The 17,836-nt window shown below is 44.5% G+C and overlaps 2 protein-coding genes and 1 long non-coding RNA gene across 4 annotated transcripts; 1 reads left to right on the forward strand and 2 right to left on the reverse strand.

The window, feature by feature from the left end:
• The first annotated feature begins 491 nt into the window (after nucleotides 1-491).
• Nucleotides 492-4,108, forward strand: LOC133930953 (uncharacterized). Of its 2 annotated transcripts, none has more exons than XR_009911820.1 (7): nucleotides 492-626; nucleotides 944-1,384; nucleotides 1,480-1,552; nucleotides 3,177-3,229; nucleotides 3,305-3,356; nucleotides 3,758-3,877; nucleotides 3,969-4,108. It is a non-coding gene; the product is annotated as an uncharacterized LOC133930953 (long non-coding RNA). The 2 variants fall into 2 exon arrangements; XR_009911819.1 differs by having other exon boundaries at nucleotides 3,786-3,877.
• Nucleotides 719-5,502, reverse strand: LOC133930949 (oligopeptide transporter 7-like). Its single transcript, XM_062377737.1, has 7 exons — nucleotides 4,521-5,502; nucleotides 3,957-4,417; nucleotides 3,778-3,875; nucleotides 2,306-2,875; nucleotides 1,968-2,223; nucleotides 1,697-1,879; nucleotides 719-1,585 (listed from the first exon to the last, which is right to left on the reverse strand). The coding sequence occupies exons 1-7, from the start codon at nucleotides 4,609-4,611 to the stop codon at nucleotides 968-970; spliced, it is 2,277 nt and encodes a 758-aa protein (XP_062233721.1). The 5' UTR covers nucleotides 4,612-5,502; the 3' UTR covers nucleotides 719-967.
• Nucleotides 5,503-5,645: 143 nt separating this feature from the next.
• LOC133930951 (RNA-binding protein 1-like) lies at nucleotides 5,646-9,352 on the reverse strand. The gene is made up of 7 exons (XM_062377739.1): nucleotides 9,118-9,352; nucleotides 8,101-8,222; nucleotides 7,800-8,028; nucleotides 7,614-7,675; nucleotides 7,449-7,530; nucleotides 6,052-6,187; nucleotides 5,646-5,945 (listed from the first exon to the last, which is right to left on the reverse strand). The coding sequence occupies exons 1-6, from the start codon at nucleotides 9,254-9,256 to the stop codon at nucleotides 6,075-6,077; spliced, it is 747 nt and encodes a 248-aa protein (XP_062233723.1). The 5' UTR covers nucleotides 9,257-9,352; the 3' UTR covers nucleotides 5,646-5,945; nucleotides 6,052-6,074.
• Nucleotides 9,353-17,836: the final 8,484 nt, after the last annotated feature.

The raw sequence follows: 17,836 nt of genomic DNA on the forward strand, positions 1-17,836 counted from the left end.
AATTTCCTAAGCGACTAAAATGACAAGAGAATTTAAGCCCTTCTTGTATCGTTTGTTGATCTGTTTCAAAGCTCAGCACCACCAACTTGAAAATACAGACTTGTTACGCCATCAGGAAATCCGCGCGGCCTCTCGCGGGGAAAACGGCCGTCCCCTGCGGCGCGCACTGGTCTCCGCCGCCGCCTTCCGCCCCACCCCGCCCCGCCACGACCAGCCAGCCTCTGCCGCTCCGCAGCTCTGCCGTCGCTCCCAAACTCGTCCTCCCCGCGACACCTCGCTCGATCCGGCGCCCGTAACTGGTGACCTCCCTCTCGGCGTTGCTCTCAGGGCGCTCGACGAAATGCCTGCCTGATTGGGGAACAGTCCTGGATGCTGTTTTGTCGCCTGCGCGACGGGGGTAGCCGGGCACACATGGGAGCTGGGAAGGAAGGTCTCAAGGGTGCACATCTGCTCGCTGATGATGCAGCCAGTTGCTAGTGGCCAGGCCAGATGGTACGGCGCGCTCTGCTCTCGTTGATGGATGGTTGCCAGTCTGCCGGTTGTGAAGCTACCGGGATACAGACAGGATTGCGCGGGCTGTGCATGATGAAATGAAGGTGGCTCGGGAGCAGCTCAATGAGGCTGTGGTAAGTACAAGTCACACGCGGATCACAAGTCTAGATCCTGATGTTATCAGGATGTGCATATATTTGACAGATAATGGAATAATCCGCAAATGTGGAATCCTAATTGCATCTTTATCTTTACCGGCAAATGTGGAATCAAGTTGTTCACCATATCATCAAGACCCCGCAGTTTCTTCTTTCTAAGCACATCTCGGTTCCTCATCTTGAATGGTCTAAAATCTTTCTTAAGCTTTGAAGAATATCATCCAGACTTCTCGTATCTGCATAGTTCATTTATCCTTGCATGCTCCTTAAGGTAACTTTAGTTTTATCCCCAGGTACTGACATCGTTGAGAAGATTCTCAGCTATGCACTGGACATCCATGTACAATTATACCCTTTGCAGTGGGGCATGAAGCCAGAGGACATCCATCCAAATCATTGCCCCACCAATTCAAACTGATGTTCTCAAGTCCGAGGCATAGATATAGCAAGACAGCCATGAATGCCAAACCAGCATCAAGGGCACCTGACAGCAGATAATTGTGTCGCTCCCACCAATCTCGCCGGTACTTATAGACCACGTAACCTGACAAAAATGCAACGAATATCCATGCATTATAGTTGACTGCAGTGGCAGGAGGCATAAAGCTGGTCGCACCGATCAGTATGGGCGCGTTGACAAGTAGGATCCACTTCTGAGCTGGGAATGCCTTGTGTGCAAACCAGACAAGGAGGGGAGCAATGGCACCACCCAAGAAGAACCAGTTCACGGCTGAGTAAGTGCCTAAATCACCAAATATTCTCTGTGGGCCAATAAGGCCCCATATGACTGATGCATCGTAAAACAAATGATCGTATGGGCATGTCCAAGGGCTATCCACTGGAAGGAGCTCGGTGTTGCAGATATTGGGGATTGTGGCCATCAACCACCATGCTGTTCCAAGGTATACAACAGCAGCTATTAAAGTGCCCACAACCTGTTATGTTTCATTAACATACTTTTAGGGATATATTTAATACGGTAGGAGAATGTGCTTATCCTCCTTTCAGAAAGTAAGCTTGTTATTCATGTGACTAGTTGAGCTGACCTGAGCCATGAACATGGTCCTAGGGGGAATCTTCATGTAGTGACCCAACTTTAAATCTTGCAAAAATTCTAGAGCTTGCTGCGGTCCAATGTATCCATATACCTTGAAGCACATGTTTGCAATGGGACGTCCTGGATATAAGTATCCGATGATGTACTCTGAGATGATATTCAAGGCCGGAGTCTGTTACATCGATACAATAAGTTGAACTGCTGATCATAAGGTTGTATAAGTTGCGGTATGCATATATATTAATGTTCGGAGTCCATACCTGGTTGGTTGTTGCTTTGATAATTCCAATGGGAAGGGTGCTGAAAATGGCAAGGGCACATGCAAGCAGTACCCCCCACCAGGGTAACTGCAGTTGCTCAATGTGGTACTCACAAGTAAACATGGTGAATGCAACACTAGCAACAAGGATGCAGATGAACCACCATTCAGGGACCTGCTTGTATCTCCTCATAAGCTTTGTATGTATGTCCATCTTCTTCTCCTGGAAAGCTGATTTGCTTAACTGCCAAATTTCACTGGAAACAAACATTGCAATTATAGCTGCATACCTACTTTTGCACAGTACACCAAGAGGGGCAAATGGTTAGAGAAATTTACCTTCCATGGAAAAGGAGAACATGGGAAACCATTGCGGAAAGGCATGCAAAACCTAGACCATAGCTGAAAACAAAGAAGGTACTGATGTATAATGGCCCATTCTTCTGATAGGCATCGGTATCAAAATGGAATTTGGAGTCCATAATGCTATAGATGTTGTACTTCTGTCCAGTCACTGTGAAGAGACCGTCTGAAAAGATGGGGAAGTTGCGTGCCTTGTAGATATTGAACCAGTACGTGATCGGTGTGATTATATAAATGACGATGAAGAAGCCAGCAGCAATGTTGGCAGTGGCAAACCAGGGGCTAGCGAGAGGGCTTCCGAGGTATGAGGAAATGGATGACCAGTCGACCCCAATTGCACCAATGCCAAGGCCGTGGAGACCTGAGCCAAGCTGTTGGGAAACCACGGAGTTGGGAAAGATCCAACAGATCCAGGACAGAGATGTAAGCATCTGGAATAGGTAGCCCGGGAAGATGTAGTAGGCAAAGCTGCAGAGGAATGCCACCATGAAGAACTGGTTGCGCGTCATGCTACCTTTGCTTCTTCGTTCCTTCTCATGAAGTGCCCTGATGAGTATATGCATCACAAATATGTTATTTCACCTTCTCATGAAGTGCTCTCTAGATGTATTTGTTCATAGGCACGGTGGCACTAATTTTATTGTCTTATCACTTAGAACTGTGTTTCAACAGATTGTTAAAAGTTTGTCCAGACAAATTGTATGCATGATTTCTTGTATAATTTTCTTGACAAATTACTAGGCAGTACGTTTGGTTATCTTTAATATATAGGTGAGGTTGCTGTTTTGATGGACATGCTTGCTAGTTAGTAGTTTCAAGTCACTAACTCACTATTTTATCCCTGCAGGGCTGTACCTGCAAACTGTGTGATTCACTCAGGTCAGGAGGAACTGGCAAAAGGTGTGTATTTTGGCTCTACAACAGCCGTTTCAATCATTGGGTCTACTCCAATCTAATCTTGATGTTTTATTCTAGCTGTCTTGATATTTGGAACTTGTCTTGAGCTTAAGAGAGAATCATGAAAGTGGTAAGAAACTGCGTATTTTTTCACTCTTCTTTTGCTTGCATATACGCAGGTCGACTGGTTGCGCCATCACTTGTTAAACATAAGGAAAAACTGAATACGCCATATATTACTGGTGGAATTACGTAAGGGCTGATAATCATCTTAACTAATGGAAGCGCCTAGTATGCCAACAAATTAATCGGAGTTTGCCTTCAATCCAATCTAGCTTTTTCTTTCTTCTTTAATTTTGGGGGTAATTTAATCTAGTTTGTTCTCCGGTTTTTATCTTCAGGGTTTTCCTCTTTCAGCTAGTCGTTTCTGTTCTTGTTTTGGACCTGTTTCATCGGGTTTCTGTAAATAATATTTTATTTTTTGAGTGGATAAATAATACTTTCTTGTTTTCTTAATGAATGCTAAAACAGATAATAATAATCAAAGCTACCTGAACAGGGAGACCTGCACGAGGTTGGACGGCCACCACATCGACGCCGGCTCCACCAGATACCGCCGGAATATTCCCGCCCAACCGAAACCCAGCACCTGTATGATCAATTCATTCAAGCTCCGTCGTGTACACAGGGTTAACTATTTGTCTACGTGGATATATACATAAATGCATACCTGGCTGGTTAGGACAACGAGGAGTGAGACAAAGAAGGAGGTCTGCTGGCCGTAGAACACCCGGGCAGCGGTTATGACGTTGATGGCGAAGACACTGCCGGCGCCGGCGTTGGCGAAGATGGTGATGAGCACGTGCTCCTTGACGTTGAATGGCCCGGGGTTGAGGGAGAACTCCCACCGCGTGCCGCGGAAAAAGGCGTGCTCCGGCAGCGCCGCCGCCATGAGCCGGCCCAGTGGCACCACGGCGATCTGCGCCGAGATGGCCGTGATGGTGAGCGGCTCCTTGCGGTACCAGAAGAACGCGTTGAGGAAGGACAGCAGCGCGCACGACGCCGTGCCCAGCACCCACATCCGGAACGTCAGCGCCGGCGTCTCCGGGTTGTCGCCCACCGGCACCGTCAGCGCCACCTGCTCGATCGGCGAGTTCGCCCCTGCCTCCCAATCCTCGCCCGATGGTTGCACTGCATGACAAGGACGTAAATCAAGCAACGGAACAGTGCCGGTCGCTGAGCTTCTCCCGCCGGGACACCAACCAAGGAATGGTTTGAGAATGACGAGGCTTACGAAGTGGAGAGGTGATATGGCTGTCATGGCGGTCGTGCTCTTCTCCTTCCTCCTGCTCTTCTTCCTGTAGTTCGTGGTGGATGGACGCCATGGTTTGGGTTCCTCCTGTCTAGCTTGTCAGCTTCTGCTCCTGCATTTTGCTACTCTAATCCAGCTCGTGGTGGTTGGACGCTTTTTTTCAGCAGGTTGTGTGACAAGCACTTTTAATTGCAACTTGTGTATCTGAGAATGTGTGACAGTGACTTGTGCCAAAAAAATCTGCAAGATTGTGGTGATCCTGATCCCTGGCTGGCGCTGGACTACCAACGTGCGGCCGCTGGAGACTGATAGTGCGTAGTGTGATCGAAAGCTTCTTTTTAGAAAAGAAGAGGTATATCACTGTTCACACCATCACAATGGTCTCGTTACGGAATACAGCGGGAGATATGGGGTGTGTTTCTTCTGATAAGGTTTCGTAGAGTTGTATGATATAAGTTAAAGAAATTATATTTATTTTAAAAAAAGGTGAGTTTTGATTAGTTGTATATGTCTAGATATGTTAAACTGCTATTTAGTTGACTAAATAGTTGACTGAATATGATATCTATATGAACCGATATAAAGTTGAGATTATGATTAGTTACTTGTATAAAAATAATTGTAACACTGATAAGTAAATCTACATATATAAACGGATACATAAACTGCATTCACCGAGCTAGACTACGAAGTTAAACTCAAATAGAGCTTCATTTCCAAACCAGGATGAGATCGTATATATGCATATGCTGGACTAAGCTAGAACAATGAATACAGATAACCAAACGTATTTCTCTTTTAAATTATACACATCTACCAGATCAGGCTGAAGGAGATTCGGACAGCTAAACACACATAGTGGCTGCGACCAGCCAGTACCAGGCAAGTCCAGTGCAGTATCAACTGGGCATACTGCTTCCGCCTTCCAGCAAAATGCATTACGCACTACAGTGGTGCAATTTTTTGACCATGGAAGCGATTAAAAGGCCAGCAACTCCAAGAAACCACTTGACATTTTCCAAAAGAGTGTGGTAGCCATACAATGCGGCGTGTTAGTCCAAAATAGGAATCAGGTTGCAACTGAGCATATACATGCTCTCAAATGTGTGATCCAGAACAAAATTCATAAACTAGGCGCATTAAACGGCAAAACTGCCTCCAGATACAAATCGATACATTACAAACAAAGCCTACAATAGGCATCACGTCTGCAGGGTGGCACAAACGTTTCAACCTATCATGTTCAGCTAGTTCATTCAGTCAGACGCCATCTATCAAGACCAAGGTAGCAAAGCAAAGCTGGAACGACACAAGGCACAAGCTATTGATCCTAGTACTATGGAGAAATTTGTCTGGAAAGACAACCAAACTATTATCATCTCCGAAAGGTATTCGATGCGACCAGGCCTACAAAACGGTGACAGAAACAACTGATTAACGTTATCATCGCCTCAAAACTTTGAACTCATGGTCAACTCAATGAACGTGTGGAGTGAGCAGTTTCATGAATCACCTGACAGAAGGAACGCCAAGAACTTAACGCCTAATACGAGCGCCACCAGGTCCTGAATTACCCCTTGGACCCGTAAAACGAGCAAACTGCAGCCGTAAATTAGGCGAATTGCGATCATGCTCATCAAACTTATAGCCTGCAAAATCGACCGTGGTGCTTATGATTTACAACGTATCAATGCCTGCGTCTATACATTAGGAAAACGAATTAGCGAACTGCCCGCCACACATAGGAACAGCACTCTGGACAACATATTCTTACAAGAACCCACAGCGAACTCCTTGCAGGTAGATAGACTGCATTATTACTAATCTTGCTACAAATGTTGGTAACAAATGCCTGGGGAGATCATGGACAGTGATCCCTTTTACACGACCTAAGTGGCTGCCCATCAGCACCTCTCTGGAATAAGATAGGGTGACAAACATCACCAAGTGGACTTATGCGACCCTCAATCATATCGTGACATAATATGTAGCATACTAAACTGGTGATCACTGATCAGACAAAGAACAGATTACTACTTGACTAGTCAAGGCATCGGTGAGCCGCGCCCCCATTATTTTCTGCTGTAGTGTGTTTCAGAACATGCCTAGTTCCTAGTCAGCACAATATAACCTTGGGAAGCATTATCACATGAACATCATTCTACCAAGTGGCATAATCACCAATGACCACTTAGTGATCATGCCGAGCAAAATTTACAGAATTTTAGTGTTGTACTCTACAGACAAGAATTACACAACCTGCTTTCGATTGGTTGGCCAATATTTCGACACCAAAGTAACGGATATCTAATTCACCTGAAAGAATTGTATCCCACAAACAGACTTGAGTATTTTGGCTCTTGGCCTAAGGCATATAAAGTACCACCCCCCCTATAAGTCTATGCGGATCTTGAAGCCCAAAGTAGCGATAGAAATAGTTATTCCCTCCATTCTCTTTTACTTGTCATTTGGACATCAATAGTCCACAATACACACCTTTGGGCATTAGTTTTCTAATCATATGCTATAAAAAATAAATGTAATCTTATTAAAAATACATGTGAAGATGAATGTACCGATATCATTTCCATGTAACAAATCAAAATATTGACATGCATAGTGGTGGTAAAGGATTATAAAGGTTTACTATGCACTTTCTAAGATGACAAGTAAAAGAGAAGGTAGATTTCAGTTTAAAACAATACAAGGCAACACTTGAGGCATGCATGAGAAATGGATGCTGGTAAGACCAATGCCTGAACGCGGTGTAGTCAAGGTTTTCAACATGGAAGAACAAAAGCAATTGGTATATGACTAAATGCAATCAAAAGTGTTTAGGAAGTAAATCTGACAAATGACTTAGTGTCAACTAAACATAGTTCAGAAAGTATCTGTATATGTCAAGCTCACCTTGCAAAGCATCCATGGCAATAGCAGCTTGAGTAGCATCAGCGAAATCAACAAAACAGAGGACAATCGGCTCACCACCAGGCTGCCAATAGCAACGGAGTCAGAAGGATACATGGAAATCAAACAAGAGGCAAAGGCTTGACAAAAATCAAAATAGTCACTTACATGTTTCGGTTCTTTGTTTACAAGCCTCACCTCACGAAAGCCAACAAACGGTCGGAAGATATCTGGGGAGAAAAGTGAAGGACTAACTAAAAGATGGAAGTATATCATGCATGAATACACCCGCAGTTTATGCAGATAGCTGTTTAGGAAAAGAGAGTGGCAGAAATGTTATAGATTTAAGGATACGTGAAACCTCTCGACGTGTACAGCCAGTAGGAACGCCTTCAATATATAAGGTGTTTGAGGCATCAGGTGGGAGGGGAGGCTCTGGCATTCCACTACCATAACCAATATTTCTGTTATCCATACCCCTAGCAGCCATCATTGGACGATCATCAACTGGGTAGCCAGCATTGCCTCCCACAGCAGGCCTAATAAGTTCTCCAGCAGGTCCAGCACCATAGGATTGGATTTGCTGAAGTTCAATAAAAGTGTTAGCTGACTGTGTATTTGAAAGATGATTATGCAAAAAACCAACAATTGATACCCCAGTACGCAGAAAACGTTCATAGGATGCATTAAGAGCCTCGGTATCTCTGGCAGCACGATACCCTGCCCTTTCTTCATCACGCGGATAATAGCCAGTCATGTCAGGTGCGCCGGTTACATCTATGCAGTGAAAAAAATACTGGTAAATATAGAGTTCAAGCCATACTGTTGCCGAGATTTTCGTGGAACACTTATAAGCAGCTAAGGAATTAACGATAATGATGTCTCAAGATGTCCGTGTTGCAGCCTAGTCTTAACATTAGCCTTCTTCTCGATTACAAGGTGATTCACTGTCTTAGACATTAGTTGCAGAGGTATTAAAGCCAGTATGACACGGAGAACTTCGGTGAAAATAGAGATGCCTTCCTGTTGCAGTTTGATTTGACCTACTTAAGCCTAATTAATCAATCAAATTGTCCATAGAGTTTGCTATCGCAATTTGCACCAAACAAACGATTCTTAAATTTGTGCACTGCAGCCTGGATCATTTAACTACTAAACTACAGATGTGAATGTGTCAGTGGGTTTCAGATGTCATGCTAAATCGAAAAAGAAGCACGCAAAATCTAGCACTAGCCATCAGCACCACTAAAGTGATCGTGACAGATCGTGCAATTAACCATGTGAGTCCACTCCAGCAGTTCAGTGCGGACGAAGTGAACACTGAAACCTAAATTCGCCTGCTCCCGGCAGAAAGCCGGCACAGACGGCATCGCTTGACCGCACCAGCGTGCAAATCTCTCACCACCGAAGCAGCTCGAACGAAAGCAACGAAACTAAGAGGTATTCTCGCGGGATCTCAGCTCCAGCCTCCAGCAAAAGCCAGATGGGGCGGAAGCAAACAAACCCGTGCATTGCAAACTGCAACAGCGCACACGAACCGCTCAAACCCTGGACACCCGGCGCCCGCTCCGCCACGAACAGATCGAGCGGGCGGGCGGGCGGGACAACAAGTCAAACGACGCGCGAATCAGATCGAGGGTGGGGGCAGGGGCAGGGACAGGGACGGACGGACCTGAGAAGTCGGCAGGGCGAGGGCGCTTCATGGGCTGCTGCCCCGCGGCTGCGGCCATCTGCGGGGCACCGGCCGCGGCGGAGGGAGGCGGCTGCTGGCGCGGGTCGGCGGCCGCGTACCTCCAGTACGCGTCGGCCATCGCGGACTCGAGCCCCCCCGCACGGAAGTTTCTAGATTCGTCTGGAAGGGGAAGCGGCGGGAGTGGAGACGGGAATGACGTGTGGGAGGAGAAAGAGAGGACGGGGAATCTTTTCCGCCTTTCGATCACGCCGACGGCTTCGTGACACGTAAGAGTCGTGGACGGCACGGATTGCCTTGGCTGCTTCCTCGGCCCTGCCGTACTGTATAGGGAGAGGAAGGAATTTTTTATACACTGTATTTTTTAATATTTGCAAAACTAGTCGCTGATTGAAAAAATTCCATGTCTAACCTATTACTAATAGGTCCACGGTCAAATGAGGCATTAAATAACATGACTGACGTTGCTGCCACAGTGACATATTATATGTTGCAAGAGACATCTCGTCTGTCAGTTGAAAGTGTGACACATTTTTCTATATAATAGGTGTGCCATCCTCAGACCTCACGTCAATTATTTGTTTCACACCGCAACCGAGAAAGAGCATAGCGCAGAGGAGAGGAAGTGGAGAACAAGAGTAGTTTAGTTCTAGTATTATTTTGGAATTTTGCTGGGATTTTTTATCATTTTCTTTTAATAAAGGAATGTGTTTTTGTCTAAAAAAAGATAAAGGGTTGTCTTTATTCCATCTGCTGGCATTTAAACAGTTCAATCCCTAGTTTCGTCTAGCTGTTTTTTTTGTTAAACTGCCTCTTGTATCTATGCCACTGGGCTCCATCTCCCTCTGCCTGTTGTGGCAGTGTGTGAGTTTATAACAGATTTGTAGCAATTTGTTGGTTGGATTCGAGTAAAATTTATTTGTATTACTACTTTTTGTCGACTCGTCAAATATACATATTGAAATGGACATCCGTCACTACTAAAATCGGTGTGGATTGGATTGGAGCACCATGACATAAGCCATACGGCCAAAGAAGAAGGGCGGAATCAGCCCTAGGCAAGACTCAGGCTAGGCCATTCAAATTTAATATGAATCTTAAAAAAAAATCCACTGTTTTTATAGTAATTTCAATTAAAATTTAGACCTATAACCTGAACTGAAGCCCACCTTGTGATTAGCTGGGTCCGCCCCTCAAAGAAGTACAGTGGAAGATGGACAACGTATGCGACTCGATGAATTGCTGCTGCAGCAAAAGAAAGGACAAAAAAAGACAGATGCAGTTGTACGTCAACGGCTCAAATCCCGAAGACAACCGGTCCATAATACTAGCTTTTGGCAGTTGAAAAAGTGGTCAACTAATCCTACCGGCTCACGCGCATCTAACCACAAATCCGACGGCCGTGATCATTTACCCCATCCCAACAACCCCCTTTGACATCCAACGAAAAGGAGAAAACCAGCTGGCTTTCATTTACTGTTGGACCGTCTTCAATTATATTTTCTTTCTTTTGTTTTTTATTCTTTTAATTTCATGATAGAGGGAACATAAGAAAAAATTCTTTTGTAAAAAAAAATCATTAGAACATCGAAAAAAAATGAAAATACTTTTATAAAATAAATAGGACTGGTGAAGAGAAATAGTTAAAGATAGTGTTCGACCTCTCCCATCCTATCCCCTCTACAGTATTTTTCCTCTAGAGGATCTCAAGGATGTCATCACTGCCATGGATCAAATTGTTGTCCTTGCAAGCCACTGAGAGGTTAGAGAAGAAGCGTTAGTACCCTTGCAGGCCACCGAGAGTTTAGTAAGATGCACCCTTGCCGCTGATTTCTATCGCATATAGAAATATGCAATTACATATAAAAAGACAGTGAAAGAGATATTCTTAGACTTATTTCAACTAACTAATTGCAATTACTTCAGCTCAGTCCCTTCTTATATTTTCACTTTAATAAAATAGTCGAACTCGGAACAGGGTTACAAATATCGTCGGTAACCGCTAGTTTATCACGATTACCGGACGATTCGGTCCGCACCACTTTTATAAATCGAGCGGTTACCGATCAAACTTAAATTTAAAATTCAAAAAAATTCAAAAATTCGACAAATTTCAAAAAAAATCAAAATTTGACAAAATTCGACCGGTTTCTATCTAATCACACCGAATTACTGTACGGTTACCATCGGGGATCGATAACCGTTTGTTAAACGGTAACTAAAACCCTAACTCAGAATCGTTTGCCTGCAAACAGTGGCGGAGGTTCATTGGGCCAAACTCTATCTCCAATCTTTAAAAAAGACATCAAAGAAATACTTAATTTTACTACTCAAGTGCTAAGAAAAATACTAATCTACCCCCTCATTTTCAATATCAAGTTGGATTGCCCCCTCTGCAATCTTGTCCAAGCTATGCCACTGCCGGACAATTGTCCAATACGGCATGCATTTGTAAGCATTTCGCTAACTATAGGTAGGGATGTCCCAGTGGAAATTTCATACGGGAGTGAGTGGACATACCTACCTCCGCTTGGAAGAAAATTCACCATCCCTGTTCCCCGTCTCGATGGCAGGGCATTTTCTTCCCATCTGTATTCCTGCATGAGGAATACGTTATAAGATAAAGTACTAGTATTAACATAGAATACAATATTCTATGTTCTTGATAGTGACCTCATTCAACGGACGGTAATCAACCCACATTTGCAGATACCATCCTTCTTTTTCACAAAAAGTGCCGAGCATCCCTAAGGCGAGGAGCTCAGACGAATGAACCCCTTCTCCAGCAACTCCTTCAACTGCTTCTTCAGTTCTGCTAATTCATTAGGTAGCATCCAATACGACCTCTTTGAGACTAGCGCCGTTCCGGGCATGAGATCAATAGAGAACTCAACCGCTCGGTCGGGCGGCATTCCTAGCAATTCATCCGGAAAAGACATCCGAAAATTTCCACACCACAGGAATACTCATCATGTCTACGGTGGGGGCAGCCTCTAAGGCGAAGAGACAAGATTTGACACCCGTTAGCTTCAATTGAATTCGGATGCCGGACGAACCATTTAGAGTAACTGTCTGCTAGGCACAATCTAACACGGTCTTGTTCTTGAAGAGCCAGTTCATCCCCAATATAATATATATTCCCTTCGAGTTCATCACTAGTAAATTTTCAGATATTGACCTTATCACGACAGTCTTTGAAGGCTTTGCTGATGCTACAAGGACCACGGAGGAGCTTCGAGGTCAGGCTGACCTGTATCTGCTTGCCGTTCATTCTCTTTTTTGACTGTTTAGTTTGATCCCCTGCCACATGTTTTTGGATCCTGTATCTACTGATCAAAAAATTAGCGTCACCCTCTGGGTGTTGCTCGGGGGTTGCTATGTAATGAGAGGACATGCTATTTAAGCAAGTTTTCCTGTGCTCGGGTAGCGAGTAGATTAGGAGTGCTTGCTATGCATGAGGGGATCACGTTGCACTCCTCACCAGTTAGGTTCCATCGCTCACAATGACTTAGAGTGACAAGCCTTTTGGCGGTGACCAACGCCCAACCTGATTTGGGACATGTGGCCTTGTGGTTATTAGGGTAGCCCTCAGCACGATAAGCCTCTCGGTGGCGACCAATGCTCGATCCGAATTGGGACACATGGCCTTGTGGTCGCGATCCTACGAGCGTCTATACCTTTGACTTTGCGTGAGTGGCTTGCTTTTGTTCCATGACGTAGTCGCTCGCGAGTTAGGTTCATGCGCTCATGATGACTTTTTGTCTGACAAGTCCCTCGGTGGCGACCAGCGCTCGCTCCGGGTTGGGACCTATGACCTTGTGGTCGTTAGGGTGGCCCTTAGCACGATAAGCCCATCGGTGGCGACCAACGCTCGATCCGAATTGGGACCCGTGGTCATGTGGTCGTGATCCCACGAGCGTCTATACCTTTGACTTTGCGCGAGTGGCCACATCTAGTTCTCACCCCCATCAAGGTGAGAGATCGGGTGGAAAAAAACTTGGTTACCAGGGAACCAAACACAAATTCTAATAGTTCTAGCCCTCGACCGTCTGGTCGGAAGAAGAAATTTTTTGACCAGGCGATCAAGCCTTTGAAACGAAAAAACTTACAATTTGGTGGGAAATCATTTCTGTTAGTGAAATCCTGCAAAATAGAGAGCCTAATTTTTAGAACTTTAAAAGACTTACAAGCCATGTTTCCACACTCGTCCGGAAGGCCTTGCAAAATAGGAAAACAGGCTCATTTTCCGAGCAGCCTTACATATAGAACTGAACTTGACCATGCTAGGTTGGGAACTATAGACTGCATCGGGGTTGCCTGCGACTAGTGTTAGTTCCAAACCTTGTGGTCCTGGAAACCCTTAGGGTTTCATCGGCATTGGGCTGCTCGGATTTAGAGCATGTTCGTTAAACTTTTTGCTTGAGTCTGTATCACCCTCTCTCCACTCCACATGGTCACTACCCGAGTAGTTGGCCATCGAAGGTGGTTGATAGGCGATCTCTGACTGGCGAATAGAGTCTAGTGGTTCATAGTTATTTGGTGCTTAGGTTGGTTGATTGATATATCGGCCATGGTACAGTCATAGCACGTATCATTTCATCAACTCGCAAGCATCCTGAAGGGCTGTAGACCGAGAGAATCCTTATCAGAACACTTTTACAACCAGGGAGTGGTATGAAGCGCGACTATCACTGATGCCGAGGATGTTGAGAAACGTTGTGCTCTCCCCTTTCTGAATGATGTTTTTTAGTAAAAAGTCATTGCTATTTTGGTGGTAAGGCGTCCCTCTACCTACGAGTATTTTTGTGAGCTTATCGTATGACTTTTTCTGCTGACATGTCATCGTCAGGGGTTGCTTGATTCTGAAGGTAGTCTGAGATCTGATCCATCCAGACAGTACCCAAATCAAGCAAGGTGTCCACATGATGGCCATCCGAGGTCGACGACACCGAAGGAGGCGTTGCCTCTAAATGTGTTACCTCTAGTGCTCCGTTTCCAAATAAAGCATCCCTTCCACGTCGGTCCGAGACCGCGGTAGGTAGTCGTGTGAATCTTTTTTTTCAAAGACTCCAACCAAGGTAGGTGCGTAAGAAGAGTCCAGACAGGCCATCTCACAGGACTAAGGAGTTATCCTTGCAAGTGATAGTGCTAGACTTCAAAGCCGATGAAGCGTCGCTCCAGCTTTCTTACTTCGAAGCGTCGCTATTGGCTGGCCCAAGCACTATTGCCCTATATGTACTTGGGTTACGCCCAGTAGTGAGTCCCTCATCGCTAGTTGGTGTATTAACCCTTGTACAGGCGTTGCTCGTATTACAATTAACATGCCATTATACTTCGTAATATCGTCTAATAATTGACAAAAGATAACTGAACTATGTACCTGAGGAGGTCGCTAGTTGGTGGGGTCGAGCTCGTTCCAGCCCACAGCCCCTTATCATGAACGACCTATCGGTGTTTATGGTCATGTGCTCGTCCATCCTCGGTTTCGAACGCCTTTCTTACCAGACGACCCGTACTATGTCTGCAACATGTGGTCTTCTGATGTTCTAAACAAGTTGCTTCTTTTCTTGTTATCCAAAAAAAAACGACTATTCTTTCTTCCATAAAAATTAAAGAACAGAAGACCCTTTTTTCGTCCTCCGAATGAACCTTCTCAAAGATGGCTCATATCTGGTTAGCTTTAGGGTACTCTTTTACCTGATTAGAGATCTTACCTTGCCAGTGGCTCTGGGCATTCTGTAAAAAAAAGGGGAACGCACGAGACAGTTGGCGAACCATCCCAACATAGTGGGGGACTTTCCGAACGACCCTATAGTTGCATGGGTGGTTTTCCACTAAGGCACGCAATCTGGAGTCTTATCATTAGGACCCAACAGCGTGAAGGTCTCTGCAGCCCTTAGGCTCGTCTGGATCTTGCTTCATGGTGAGCACCCCATGGCAACCCAAATCCTTAGAGCCAAGCTCGTCGGTTGCGGTGGATCTAACCATGGTAGCCCAAACACACTGTAGAAATTTACCAATATGCGAAAAACGTGCCCCCTACGTGGTGCGCCAAATGTCAAGGGTTGCCCCTGACAATGATACCAGGATATACCTGACGACGGGCGTGTGATCCGCGACCTGGACCTGTATGTCCTAGTTGCGTATGTATGATGAACTCAAGAACATTTGGAGTTATCCAGGTTCGGACCTTCCTTAGGATAACATTACATCCTTTATATTTTTATATGGGTCTGAATAAACTATATACACTTACCTTCTTCTTCGTGTCTCCCTTCCTTTATATATTTGAGGGAGAGATGACTTATATAAGGACCCAAGCTAGACTTAGGCCTAGCTATTCCTTTTAACCTATGCCCATAATTATGGCGAGTGGCCGTATTCCACTTCCCTGTCGGTCTGCAGGGTCTGTGTATCGGTCCCACACCCGCACCATCTTTATCGTCTGGTCTGCCAGGTCTCATCCCCACACGCTATCTGCACTCCTACAAAAGCTACTGCCACGCTTTGTCAGATCGTCCTATAGTGTTTAATGCCACGAGACATGACACGACAAGCCTGTGCCGACCACGCCTATATCTGCCCGGAAGGACGACTTAGGTATAACAATTGAGTGGAAAAAGTATGTAATAAAATTAGTCGGATTAGGCACATACCTACCCCGCGACTAGAGAAAACTGGTCGTGGGATTTCCCTATAAGACTTGAAGACTGATCGAAAAAATAGTTGTGTGATTGATAACTGGACGCGCCAGGGACCTATACTACTGCCTAATCATAACGTATAGAAAATATTAATAGTTAACCACCATAGGTCCCTTGCTAGGGAACTTATTATTATTTACACTGACATTAGCCCTACAAGTACCCATCGATATCCAACCGTAGGAGTTTAAGATCATCTCCAATTATATTCCCTTCATTTCGTTCCCTTTCCGATTCCCTTCATCGTTCATATTTCTTTTATTTTCTTTCATTTATAACAACTTTTCTTCGAGGGGCACCGCGAAAGGAAGGGAGAGAGAATCTTGTTTTGAAGGGAATGACTTTGAGAATTCCTTTGTGACAGGAATCGTAAAGTGAAACCATTATAACACTGAAGGAAACGAAAATCCCTTCATGGCGATAATTTTATCCCTAAAGAAAAATTATTAGTAGTCTAATATACTATGAGTAGCTACAGAGTGAACGACCATCCACTTTTAAGGCTCACAGTACGTGCAAGTTCGCAAATTTCCCAAATTAGTTAACTTGACACGCCGTGCAAACCGGTCAACCGAAAAGAAAAAAAGAAAAAGAACAGCCATGACTCTGCCAGCCCAGACTTGGAGACGGAAGTTGCGCTTACTCGTACGTGCAGTCGTACACTTGAGTCCGCAGGTGGTGGCGACGACGACGAGCAGACGAGCTCGCCAAAGTCTTCTCAGAAGTAACGCAGTGGAGTTGTTGGAGCCCTAAACCACTTTGAGTTGGCGCAACTTGTAGTACCGCTCCTTAAACCAATCCAGCAAAGGTCGCATCGCATTATTTTGGTACCTTCTTTGCGGTTGATTAAGCTACAAATTTGAGAGACCGGGCCCGGTTTTTTTTTTCCGCTCTGCAATTTGCAGAGCATCGCATCGCATTATTTAGGGAACTTAATTAAAGGACGTAATTTGAAAGCAAGCTTGGACCATTTTTTGGTATGCTTTGCAATGCGCGTTGCATTCATTCGTTTGGGAACTCCTTTTTGACAAAAAAAGAGAGGAGAGGAACCCATCGTTCAGTGTATGAAAATATGAATTAGGATAAAGAGCTCACCGCTTCCCTATCTTAGTTTTAGGAAAGAACTTCAACAAAGGTTAGGATAGAGCGAAATAGAGCAGCTCGTGAGCCGGCACAAACTAAGCGTGGAGAGAAGGGTGTGATTTGTTGTATATATCGTATATACATTCTTGGTGAAGCAGGCTTAGGGAAGTTATAATTATTAAAAATAAAAATATTTGGTTTATTGTATTTGTCTAAATATGCTAAGCCGTGTTTTTGTTTGGTTGGTTGAATTTGAGGTCAATGAGCGAATGCAAAGAGTTAAGATTGTGATTGATTAATTGTATAAAGATGATTTTATGACACTGACAAATAATTCCGCCTCTATTAGCGAATGTAGACTTATACATCCATCGAGCTAAATTGATAAGTGAAATTTAAATCAAGCTTAACTCGTGAACTAGCCAAACACGTACATTTGTAAATGTCATACCAAATTAAAATGATAAATACAATCAATCAAACATATTTTTAATAAAATTATACATATAAAAAATGTACCGAGTAGAGTAACAAACTGATAGCAACGCCGAAGCTAAAAAATTACTCAAACGAGTACAGGCGAGCATGTGCCGTTATTAACTAACGGCCTGTAACACATAATGGCAGAAACCAAATCCCAAAAAGGTCCCTTCCTCAAAGTCCAACCTAATTCAAAATCAAACCAAACCAACCACATTAGATCAATTCAACCCCTCCTAATCAAACTCCCAAGTTCACAAACGCCATTAGCAAAACCAAACAAGAGAAAGCATCCAAGCTCACACCTAACGGCAAAGTAAACCATGATTAAACAAAGCTAAATGGCATGATTAGTGGGCTAATGACCTTGGTTCCGGGTGCTAATTACTCGACTCCCTCTCTGATACTGCCCCTATGAAAGGTGGGGGGCGCCC

This window comes from Phragmites australis, chromosome 10, assembly GCF_958298935.1.
Source record: "Phragmites australis chromosome 10, lpPhrAust1.1, whole genome shotgun sequence".
NCBI classification, from domain to species: domain Eukaryota; kingdom Viridiplantae; phylum Streptophyta; class Magnoliopsida; order Poales; family Poaceae; genus Phragmites; species Phragmites australis.

Excerpts from the sequence above, each read along its gene's own strand:
- LOC133930949 (XM_062377737.1), bottom strand. The coding sequence starts at position 4,611 with ATGGCGTCCATCCACCACGAACTACAGGAAGAAGAGCAGGAGGAAGGA. Across the intron at positions 3,876-3,956 it reads TCGTTGTCCTAACCAGCCAG|GTGCTGGGTTTCGGTTGGGC; the intron begins GTATGCATTTAT and ends TTGATCATACAG. Across the intron at positions 1,586-1,696 it reads GGACCATGTTCATGGCTCAG|GTTGTGGGCACTTTAATAGC; the intron begins GTCAGCTCAACT and ends GAAACATAACAG.
- LOC133930951 (XM_062377739.1), bottom strand. The coding sequence starts at position 9,256 with ATGGCCGACGCGTACTGGAGGTACGCGGCCGCCGACCCGCGCCAGCAG. Across the intron at positions 8,029-8,100 it reads AACGTTTTCTGCGTACTGGG|CAAATCCAATCCTATGGTGC; the intron begins GTATCAATTGTT and ends ATTGAACTTCAG. Across the intron at positions 7,676-7,799 it reads TACACGTCGAGAGGTTTCAC|ATATCTTCCGACCGTTTGTT; the intron begins GTATCCTTAAAT and ends TTTTCTCCCCAG.